The sequence below is a fragment of the Carassius carassius genome, chromosome 7 (genome assembly GCF_963082965.1).
Source record: "Carassius carassius chromosome 7, fCarCar2.1, whole genome shotgun sequence".
Classification (NCBI taxonomy): domain Eukaryota; kingdom Metazoa; phylum Chordata; class Actinopteri; order Cypriniformes; family Cyprinidae; genus Carassius; species Carassius carassius.
The window spans coordinates 14,408,579-14,421,000 of NC_081761.1; the positions used below are offsets into that span (position 1 = coordinate 14,408,579).

General features: G+C 36.7%; 1 protein-coding gene across 1 annotated transcript in view; it reads right to left on the reverse strand.

Annotated features, from left to right (window-relative positions):
* Positions 1-2,202: 2,202 nt before the first annotated feature.
* Positions 2,203-12,422, reverse strand: part of LOC132143601 (adhesion G protein-coupled receptor L3-like) — a 113,933-nt gene continuing 103,713 nt past the window's right edge. The window contains exons 19-24 of the mRNA XM_059553973.1: positions 10,906-11,074; positions 8,193-8,321; positions 7,607-7,703; positions 5,883-6,008; positions 4,122-4,139; positions 2,203-3,516 (exon numbers count right to left, since the gene is read on the reverse strand). Of these exons, the coding sequence (XP_059409956.1) occupies positions 2,600-3,516; positions 4,122-4,139; positions 5,883-6,008; positions 7,607-7,703; positions 8,193-8,321; positions 10,906-11,074 (1,456 nt within the window). The 3' untranslated portion in view covers positions 2,203-2,599. The remainder of the gene's footprint in view (positions 3,517-4,121; positions 4,140-5,882; positions 6,009-7,606; positions 7,704-8,192; positions 8,322-10,905; positions 11,075-12,422) is intronic.

Genomic DNA, 12,422 nt, shown 5'->3' on the forward strand with positions numbered 1-12,422 from the left:
ATTTTAAAATTTACAGTTTATTCTGTAAATGTGTTTACAGTATTTGTAGTTTAATAAAAAATATCATTGACAAAATATTTATTTTTTTTTGTGTAATTTTCTTCTCACTTGGGTGGTATGTAGGCTGTAGGTGTGGTTGGTTAAAAGTTTGAATGGTGAACAGTTTCTATCACCAAAACCAACTTTTCAATTTCATTGGCTGCCTACAGAACACACACACACACACACACACACACACACACACACACACACACACACACACACACACACACACACACACACACACACACACACACACTATACTTATGTCAAAGGCAGGACAGGGCTCTAGAGTATGGAGCTATATAGTCTGCTTGGAGGGGAAAGCTGCATCCTTCCTTGCTTTCAAAATGCTCAAGTGCCTGTCAAAACGGCCTATAAATATTCATGAAAGTGGTAACATTTGGCAGAGCGAGCTCTCACAGACACACTCACACGCGCAGGCTGTCTGACATTTGGGCGTGTTTGCAGACGGACGTGTGTCTGTTTGCATGGAAAGACATGAAAATCAATAGGTCGTAATTACACTGTTTGGTCTGGCGCTTTTCTCAGATGTGCATAATTAATTGGTACCATGTTCGTTTGACTGGTGTCGGTACCGAAACTGGGTCAGTATAGAATGACTGACTGTTAAAGTCTTCCGGCTGGTTTCCAAGACAGAGATTAAGTCTAGTCCAAAAGGATTTTCAACAGAGAATCACAATCCAGAGTACAATTTACTCCATGACAATCCTTCCCTGAAAATCTGCCCAGAGGAGTCATGACCATTCCATGTCCTGTTGAAAGTGTCGCTCTATAATTGAAAAATTCAATTAAAAAGCAAAAAAAAACCACACACCTCTCCCTTGTGAAATATAGTAAATATTAATTCAGTAATTTTATTTGTTGGCAAACAACTTTCACTGTTACAACAAATATTAGTTATGAGTTCATTCAGTTTAGAATGCATATGAAAAGAATAAATAATAATTTCATTGATATTGTAATAATAATAATATTGATGATAATAACAATTAAAACGGTCTCAGTGCCGATCCAAAATCTTTTTTCCCCGATGCACTCTAGGATCCTACATTTCTGATCTGTTGAAAAATACAAAATAAAAAAACAAGACTGAATCACAGGAATAAATATGCAGTCAATTTTCTTAGGGTGGGTTAACAAGGAATAGATGTGCAAGCTACGGGGAGTCTCAGTTTGAGAACAAGTAAACAGTAGTTTCAGAAACCGACCTTTACAAGGTTGTTTCCATCTTCCAAACCAAGTCCTATCCTTCTAGTCTGCTCTTTTACATGGTTACTTTATGTTTAGACATACTCAGCACATGGTTCTTAATCATGATTTCCCCAGTTCACACTTTTATTGGACCAGTTCCAATTCACATAAAGCTAGCCTTTCTTACTCTTCTTGATCAAGCTCTTAAAAACATAACTCGATATGTGAAATCATCACAATAATAGACCATCTTATAGCCTGAGAACAAGTTTAGCTTTGTCAACACGTGTGACTGGAATTGCAATAAGCTAGAATTCTTCAACCTGCATCCAAGTACGATTTCTGCTCTTACACACAAAAAAATGGTGCATTGAAGGGTAAACGTTCTAGAACTCATGACATGACAACATTCCAGCTTCCTTGGGATCCAATCTGCAATAGCGGTCAATCACACAACAATCATTTCCCTAGAGTCTCTTGGTTATCATGGACACAGTGAGAATTAGAATGACAAAGTGTTTCCACGGTCATCCTTCCAAACAAGAGTGTGTATGTAGATAGGTGAGCGTGTGTTTGTGCTGTGCGTTATCAGGGATAGTATTTTGGAGGACCAGCACAGCATTGCAGGGTTGGTCTAGTCTACAAAAACACATACAAGGGGCAAAATATGTCAAAAAACATGAAACGCATACGATCATATGCAATATCGGGAATCTGTACATTTTACATGGAAAACAGTTCCATTTCTTTGTAATTAGTGAAGATTACCTTTCCCATAACTGAGATTATTACTGAAAAATAAACATAAGAAAACAAGATGCGTCCTCAGTCTTCAAGAATAGATGCGCCTTTTGTGATTTCACTCTCAGAAACGGTGCTAAACAAGAAGGAATGTGTGCAGCAGAGAAACATAGAGAAGTCTTCTAAAGAGTTGTGGGTAATGCAGTCTGTTCCACAATTCATGGCGAGTTTTGAGGAGAATCAGACAGCCATCGGATGAAGGAGATCTATGGAAATGATTCAAGGAGCAAAAGTTTGTCCACGTCTCCGAATTGACGAGCCGCAAGAGTTTCACTCAGCAGATCGTCTTCCTAGGAGATTGAGGAGAAAAAAGTCCACAAGACCTGCCTACACGCGGTAGTCCTTGTTCTAGCGTAGGAATGGGTTACTAGTTTCTGGTTACTGGTTCTAACTGGAGCAGGATTTTGGTGACAGGATACTCGTATGTACTGGAATGCGGGGACTATCTGGAATCAGTCTCTCTATCAGTGCAGTAGGTAGTGTATCCCATGCCTTGTGCATTGTGTCACACTCACACACACACGCTGTGTGTGTGTGTCGGTGTCTATAGACTGGTGACCAGCTGTGAGGGGTCTGGTGGCTGTTCTTCAGGCGATGAGTCTTCTTTCTCAGGTGGAGCGATGAACCCATCACTGCCTCCGCGTCCCATCTGGTAATAGCTCTCTAGTTCCTGTATGTGGTTCCTGGAGCCCAGGTTCGGCATGCTTTTGTAGTATACATCGTCTGCCTCCATTACGACCCCTTTGCCGTTGGCCAGGTGCAGTTCGCTGCCCTCTTCCTCCTCGCCGTCATCATCCTCATCATCTTCGTCATCATGCAGACCGTTGATGAGGTCATCAGTGCCATGAGGGAGGTCAGTGAGCGTAGGCATGCTGGTATAGAGCGAGTCTCTGAGGGGGGAGTGTGTGTGTGCGCGGGGAGTGTGTGTGTGCGAGGAGTGTGTGTGCGTGTCGTTGGGGAGCAGCGGGAAGAAGCTCTCGCTGTTCTCCTGTGGCAGGCGCCGGTGAGCTGAAAACGTGTGCAAGGGGGCATGGTTTTCCGTAGGGGGTGGCCTTGGTGGGAGGAGTGGCGCTTGTGACTCCTCCCTAATGAGCTCCAGGCTTAAACCGCCCCCGTCGTCGTGTCGGTGAAATGCTCCTGGGTTATCAAGCACCATGACGTCATCTTTGGCCATAGACGATGACCCCGGGACCCCTCCGTTGGCCAGGTGGTTGTTGAGTTTATTGGTCAAGGTGCCCTGGTGGGCTTTTCCCTGTCGCTCCTGGGTGTTGAGGTACGACGGAGCGTAATTTGCCGTCAGCTCTTTCAGGATCTTCTTCTCAAGTGTAGTTGGAGGCTCGCTGCCGCGAGAACTATAGGTGAGGTAATCGCCTGCGGCCACACCATAGCTGTTGCCATGATTACCGTTAAGCGGCAGTGTATCCATTACACTGGAGTCCCGTGCATTGTTGAGAATGCCTTCTGAAACAGAGGAAATGACAACAGAACCTCGTTTACAACATATTGGTACACACACACACACACACACACACACACACACACAAACAAAAATCGGTAACAGACGGGACCAATTCTCACTATTAACTAGTTGCTTATTAGCATGCGCTATTATTAACATATTGGCTGTTTATTAGTGCTTATATAGCAAATATTCTACATGACTATATTCTACAGTCCTGATCCTACCCAGTACCTAAGCTTAACAGCTGCCTTAACAACTATTAATAAGCAACAAATTAAGCATTTTTTTAGACTAAAGTCAGTTACTTGTTTGTTAATAGCAAGAATTGGACCTTAAAATAAAGTGTGACCAAAAAAGATTATATATACAGTATTTATGATTGATGGTAATATGAATCGGATCATGCTTCATGAAAGATGATATCGAATAGGATATTAACTTTTATCAAATAAGAAACAGATGAAAATAGGAGGGATGCGGATTTAACAGGATGGAGAAGAGGAGGGAACAGGAGGGATGAGGAAGAGAAGAAGATTAAAGAAGAGAGAAGCAGAGGAGAATATAATATAAACGTGGAGCTGTTGTGAAAGTAAATGAATCATACTTGAATCTCTGTAGGAGGCTGCAGACCCGCATGAAAGAAGAGACAGAGAAAGAGAGAGAGAGAGAGAGAGAGAGAGAGAGAGAGAGAGAATGATTACATACATAAATGCTTATGGAACATGTCCACAGAGAGAGAGAAAGAAGTATTATATTCAGCTCAGACTGTGACAGGCATTAGTGACTGAATGCTAACCTGCTGAGTTTAGGACAGATGCTAGGCTGAAATATTCTTATACCACCAAATTATTAAACAGAACAGATGGACATAGAAACAACATAAACAAGCTCATTAATTAGACACAGGAAGTATGTATGGAGGATATCAATGATAACTCTGGACCGTCTTGTATGTGTATGAGTACCATTAGAATATTAATGCATTTTATATTTCCCAAGGTAATGAATAGGATGCAGAATAGTCTTTCATATTTGAATTTAAGGAAGCTGAATTAAAAAAGAAAGGATATCAAAGAAATTTACCACTGTGAAGTTTTTGGTAACACTTTAGAATAGGTAACACCTATAAGTTGCTTATTAGCATGCATATTACTAGAATATTAGCCATGTATTAGTGCTAATTAAAAACATATTAATGCCTTATTAAACTTGACCTTATTCTACATCACTAATCATACCCAATACCTAAACCTAACAACTACCTTACTAACTATTAATAAGCAGCAAATTAAGAATTTATTGAGAGAATACATTTTTCCAACATGAATTTCCTATTAGTATGTCCTCTAATATGCTCAACATATGGAGTGTTTCAAGAAACATGAGATATTGTAATAATTAATGTTTAAAATATACATATATAATCACTATATGAAATAAACCAACATTTTTTAAATGTATTTTAGTATTATTCTAGAAAGTTTTGTATTTCACACACCATGGTGAACAAACACTTTGTATCATTTCTTTTTCTAGTAAATCTGTGTTGAGTACAATTCAGAATATTATTATTTAGGTCCCTTTAACTTGAGCAGAATTTAAAATGAATTAAACAGGAAGTTGAATAGGAAATGTGCTAATTTGCAATTAAAAAAAATATGATATATAATAGAACAATTTTGAATAGAACAGTCCAACAATATTAATCATTATCAATAAAAGAATTGTTAAATAAACATTCAATTTGATAAATTAGTCCTCTATTTATTGACCAATATCTAGAAAAAAAAAAGATTTTTTTTAGAGATTTTAATCAAGATATTTTTTTTCTTATATAGTAAAATTATCAAAACCACCACCATATTGTTTTCTGACAGCTTTATGAATAAATCAAAATTTGGAGCAAATTAGAGGATTATAGCTAACTAAGGAATTTTTCCAAATAAATGTATTAAATCTTTTAATAAAGTTATTTTATGAAATGCATTCAAATTCATTTTTATAGGTGGCATTGAACACTGATTACTCTAATGTATGTTTCTGGAAATACAACATATGTTTGTGTGTAAGATATTTAATGAAATACATATTTATATAAAATTGATATTTATAAAAATGCATTTTAATCTAAATGATTTATTAATAATAAAAACAATACTAAAAATGTATAGCAGTCATATAAACAAAAAAGACAATCTTTGGCAAAGTTTTAACTTGACAATGTTTGTGCTGATTAACTTTCATTGAATGGAAATACAGTGTGAAAGCAGTGTGAATATTTTGCCTCAAATCTCCTTGTCATGTAGATTTCACTTTACCATCCAAAAAGTGCTAAAGTTTGTAAATGTGTATGTGAGAGGCAAACCTTGCGTGTTGAACATGTTGGCAGTAGGGTTATTGTACACAGCGGACTCTCCCAGTAGTGTGTTATAAGGATTAGTGCCATGAGGACGTAACAAAGCATTGGAGATGAGATGGTTAGCCATGGTACCTACAAACCCACAAACAGAGACAGAAAGAGAGAAAGGACAGATATGGAGGCAGGAAGTTGAGAGAAGACAGAAGGAAGGAGCAATAAAGAGACAGAAAAAAGATGTACAGTAAACAGTTAGAATGATGCAGACAAGGAGTCAGTAAACTTAAACAGCTTTAAACATGTTAGTTCGGGTGGACAGGAATGTAAAACCTCCCATGTGGAGAGTAACATCAGTGCAGAACTCAGCATAGATGATGTTTATGTTGGACAGCTGTTGATGTTTGGTATTGTGTCCTGCCAGTGTGACTTGATTGGGAGCGTTTTCCATGGTTTCAGCTCTCACATTCTTGTTTACACAAGACGGAAAAGACAAAGGAGCTCGGAGGAGCAAATCATATTAGTGCTTGGACATAACAGAGTGTTTGAGAATGAGCAGAACATGAGCACATACACAGATGTCTGATCCATGTGGACTCCAGGGTCAAAAAGTTAGGGAGATTTCCTGTTACATTCCAGATTTTCTTCTCTTTCTCTCATTAAATAAACGCACTCATTAGATTCTTTATCTATGAGCACTTTTGGCCTTGGGAACACTGTTAAAAGACTTACTAGTTTGTCATTTGTCTAATAACCATAACAAACAAACAACATTCTATGGTGGAACTAACTGTGATGATGGAAATTACATTTGCAACTTTTTTGGAATAAACCAATCGACACGTTTCTTTTGATATATCCTGTTTTTATATATCCTAAACACACATGCAAACATTTTCTGTTTCATTTTTTTTTAAGCTACATTGCAGCTTGACTGGAAATGACACACACTATAAGTATTCTGTTTATATTCTCCATTTCATCTTTTTTTTCTTCACATGCCATGTCACATTCAAGCATGCTCTTCGCTGACTAATTTGTATCCTTGGTAAACTAGTGCACTTTTACTAAGTTTATTAGTAGTAAAAATACTGATTATGATAGGAAGGAACAGCTGTCACATGGTTTACTGTATCTTTATGAAATTCTTTGCTTAGATTTTCATCGTTTTTAAAATGTGATGACTCATATTTTATGAGATATATAATACCAATTAATTCAGATTAAAAGTCTGTCTTAAGGACAAGGGTAAAACAATAAAGTTTTATACTTTGCAAACATATACTTTTATACAAAAGTAAATTATGAAGGCCAAGGTGTTAAAATGTTAAAATATTATCGATGCAACAAATAAGTGACCAAAGTTGAAGAAACATAATCTCTGCTTTTAGGGTATATTATTTTTCTGTGTCTGGCTAATCTCATTGGTCAGGATGAACCTATAGGAGTCAAATGACCACTGGTTTCTGTTCCAATTTTCAGATCCAAACATCCTATTTTAAGTGTGTGTGTGTGTTTATGTGTGTACAGTTTCTGTCAATATGTATGTGTATGAATACTGTGTACATGTTTACACATGGGTGCTCGTTTGTGTGTGTGTGTGTTTGTGTGTGTGCTTGTGCGTGTGTGTATGTGTGTGTTTATGTGTGTACAGTTTCTGTCAATATGTATGTGTATGAATACTGTGTACATGTTTACACATGGGTGCTCGTTTGTGTGTGTGTGTTTGGTTTTACCTCTGTTGAGAGTTGCTGAGCTGTTCATATCAGCGGTGATGAAAGATGACTCTGACTGCTTCCTGACAGTGTCATTCCACATTCTACGAATACGACTCTGACAACAGAGAAAGAGAGGGGGTCGATGCTCAGTTTCTAACCGAAAGGAAAGCAGTGTCCAAAAAAAGCAAACAAATAAATTGTATTATGCACCAAATGCAGATAACTTATTTTATATGTAGTATCTTACATCACACATAATACAGACATTCGATCAGTGAGGCTGATTTTTATTTTCCTTTTTTGTCTACAGTTATTGGCACTGTACTATGGCTAATGGCTAATTGGAATAAAGCATTGAAAAAGTTTCTGATTATATTCACGAATAGCGAGGTGAGCAGAAAACTGAGTGCACCATTTAATATAAGGCTGAATGGGAAATTGGGTCATGTGGGATGGTATTCATCCATGAATAAGAAAAACGCCAGAGCTAAAGTGCTTTCTGTGCAAATAAATAACAAGCTGATGACTGCATTGACCAGTCACTGGCCTAGAAAAATCACTTGAGATGGTTTTGGAGGATCCCCTGCAGGTGTGTGTGTGTTACCTGTGAGTTGGTGGAATAGCGTCCAGGTGTGCGGGCTGTACTGGTCTTTGTTGAAGTGGAGATGGTTGATTCCACACTCTTCCCACTGCAGCAGTGTGTGCGGAGACATCGGCCATATTCCTTACGCACCTGCAAAGACACACACACATACAGTTTGGTAAACCAAAGTTTTTGTTGTTTGTTTTATTCTTTCTGGGGGGGGGGGGGGGGGGGGTGTTGTAGTTGACTCTCTTAAATTAATTGGCACAAATAATTATTACCATTTCATGCACAAGTTTCAAAATTTGAATTGAATTACTGCAATAAATGAACTTTTCCACGACATTCTAATCTATTGAGATACACGTGTGTATATATTTATTTATACGTGTGTGTGTGTATTTATTGCATGTGTCTATAAACATTCTCACATTCATCTGATTTTATTTACAGCTAATTTCTTGTGTAAATATTTTTACGAAGACAAACTAATTAAACAGGTGGGACATAAACTGAAGAAAGAATATTTTCAAACGTGCATATGCAATTCATACATATAATGACATCTCTTCTATGACAAGCATGTTTTCGAGTTCTGAAATCAAATTCCTTTTAATATTTTTTTGTGGTTAGTTCAGGTTGTAAAATGTATTGTGATATGACTTGCCAAATCTCAATGATATTTATGAATTAACAATTAATGATATTTGTATCTTATAATTATTTTTAAATGGTTTTCACTACTAAAAGTAATGATTAAGATGTGCACATTAACATGTTTTAAAGCTTGAAGGAAAAAGTTGTCTTATACCTTCCATTAGCCTTCATTTGGGAGATTTCCTTAGCAGATATTGAAGTAAGTGATTAATTGTGATTTGATTAATTAGTCAGCATTTCTTGTAATTAGATTACACTTTTTTATCAATTAGCCATTCCTTGTGTCCTTGTGTTAAAGAGTTTACTGGGTTCATCTTAGTTCCTGCAAGTTACAGTGTGTCTGTGCAAGCGTGTGTGTGTGTGTGTGCGCGATTGTGAACGGCAAAGTGAACTTTTATGGCATGGCAGGAACCTTCATATCACTTCCATGACTTCAATAGTTAGCATGCTGGACGACCTTCCTAACGCTGTAATCTTAATCAGGAAACACACACATACATTCAACATCACAACCTTTACCTCAATTCTCAAACAACAAGGACCAAAAATTGTATTGCTCCATCCAAAAATCTAGACATAATAACAATAATGACCAATATCAGTACAAAATTCCCCGCTGTATCAGCAATAATACAGCCATAATTGCTTTTTAATGTTGTTAACATGGACTCTATGTTATTGTTTGCACAGCTGTTGAAAGAAAACTCTCAAAGATCGGCCAAATAAAATCCAATGGTTTTATTCCTCTGTCTCTATGGATGACTGAACACCCAACTCGTCAAATATCTCAACAAAACAGGACTAACAGCTTTCAATTTAAATCACTGCTGTCTCCATAAAACCCATATAAGCCTAGATCAGTCCCTCATCTTGTAAAAACAGGTTCTTGTGCGTCTTTGAGAGAATATATATATATATAGGTAGATGGGTAGATCTTTCTGCCTGGCAATACATGATAGAAATATTCACACATACACATATTATTTTTCTTGAAACAATATCTGTTTCCTTTTAAAGCTAAAATGCACCAGTTTTATGGGGATATGAGCATTTTCATGCTAAATGACTCTGGAAGCAATCCACCGGTGGGCCATCAGATAATTAAAAGGTTTAAAATCTATCATGAGCTAAATAAATCTGATGAGCTGAGGGTCTCTAATTGAGCATGCATGTGACAGAGGGGTTGATTAATGAGATCATTACTAATGAGAGGCCAGTAAACCCTTAGTAAAATGCCCAGGAAAGAGGTCAATTGAGCCTCAGTATGCGTATGTGCACGTGATTCCAATACTGCAGATGTTTGCATAACATACATGGAGGATTCTTCAAATTAGGGGAATTTTTCTGTCAGCTAGGATGATTTAAAAAATAATCTTTCTAGCTTTAGAGGACAGATTCAAATGTATTTGATCTTCATCATGACTTAAATTTTACCAGATGTTTAAGATGAAATTTTAAAAACAAATTATATTTATTTTGTATTTATACATTTACTTGCACTTTTCAAAAACAATGTTTTATATACAGTATACTACGGTTATTTATTTATTTTTAATTTTATTTGGGGGGGGGGGGTAATTAAGATTCTTGTGCACACAAAGGCTACATTTATTTGATTAAAAATATAGTAAAGAATAAAATAATATGATAAAAATTATTATTATAATTTAAAATAACTGTTTTTTATTTTAATATATTTAAAAATGTAATGTATTCATGTGATGACAAAGCTGAATTTTCAGGATTCTTTATATAAAATAATTTGTAATATTCTTTTTACACTGATCTGAGAGTAGCTTCAGTAGGTACTATTTTCAACCTAGTTAGTATTTGAGAATTAAGAAACAATTATTTGAGATACACTTACAGTATTCCCTAGTAGCAAACTTGTTTTTTGCAAAAACTTGAATAAGCATCACACACAATATAAAAAACCCACTTGATCAAGGCCATGATCTAATGTTATAAATGCATAACAAACAGCTTGAAAAAGTAAACATTTTCAAACTTTCAAGTAGTCAAAAGTGCCACTAATCGAAGAAGCACACTTATGTGAATTTGCGCTTGTGTGTGTCACCTTCTTCTGCAGGATGCAGTGAAATATGAAGATGAACATTCCCTGCAGCGAGTTAAAGATGGTGAAGAGGTACGCCATGATGACTGTACTCTCATTGATATACATCAGCCCAAATGCCCAAGTCAGCCCCAGCAGACACAGCAGAGCTATGGCACCTATAACCCAGGACCTAAGAGATAGAGAGAGATAAAGATAAATTAAACAGATCAAGTGCTTAATTCAACACATGTATGACCCCAGCTAGTTTATATTATCTAAGTATATTAAAATGTTAGGTTATTTTATTGGGCTGTATCTGTTTCCTCAGTTTGACAATAGTAGGATCAGATTATAAACTGTCTCAAAGAAAGGCTTTATTCTACAGCAGTCAAATGTCAAGCTGGCTCCAGCCATAATGTCTACTAGTCTGTACTTAGCACTGAGCCTCACACTCATTTAGTGATGTAATTTAGTCTTTGGTGTCATTTACACACACATATACATACACACACACACACACTTAAACTCACACATAATAAGCTTGCAAACCATTTATACTGTGAACTGCACTAATGTGACAGGCTAATGTTTGGCACTGAAACAAAGATCATTAGAAAGTATGAGACAGAGAAAGAGAGAGACAGATGTACAGAAAGACAGGGTGAAACTTTACAGACGATATGCAGAGAGACAGTAAATATGAATTAATGTTTCCATCAGAGACAATAATAATAAATAAATAATGGTGGATCAAGATGGAATGACTGACTGACAGACAGACAGAAATATTGATTTTGAACCAACTCGGGACTGATGCAGAGAGAAAGAACACGCACGCACTCATGAAGAATTATAATTACATTGTTCATTTCAAAGAGCCACACTGGGGAACTGATGAATCACTTCAATCGTTTTGACATTCAGAGAATCAATCAAACAGTGGAGGTACTACACAGCTAAACACTCCAATCAGAATGCGTGATTCACAGAACTGGCACTTCTGATTGGCTGGAGACCCTTACCAGCGACTATCCATAACAAGCCATGCCTCAATAGAATGCTGAAATGTAAAACAGAAAAATAGGATGGAAAAGGAAACAAAAAGAAAAAAAAGAAAGATGAGGCTGATGAATGATTCATAAACATCATAAATAAAACAAAACAAACTCAATAGATGGAAAACACAAACAAAATGAAAACTTCTACTTATGATAATAATAGTGAAATATGGTTGAATTTTCTCAGTCCACATAAATGTACATATTGGGGGATGGAATGTGATGGTATAAGACGAAAAAAAAACCAAAAAAAAACATCAAGAGCCAGACTGCAAGTACGTTTAGGAGCCCTTGCACCTTATGACAAAGTGAGAGCTGCGATGGTGGGTGGGGTTAAGCTCTCAGTAGCCAATAGCCTTGCAGGAGCCCAGATAATCCATTCAACGCACGGCAGCTTCAGAACTTTGGATGGAATTTTGTGCTGAGGCTACATTTTTGACTGGGCCAGATTTTCTAACTTAACTTTTACTTTATTAAATC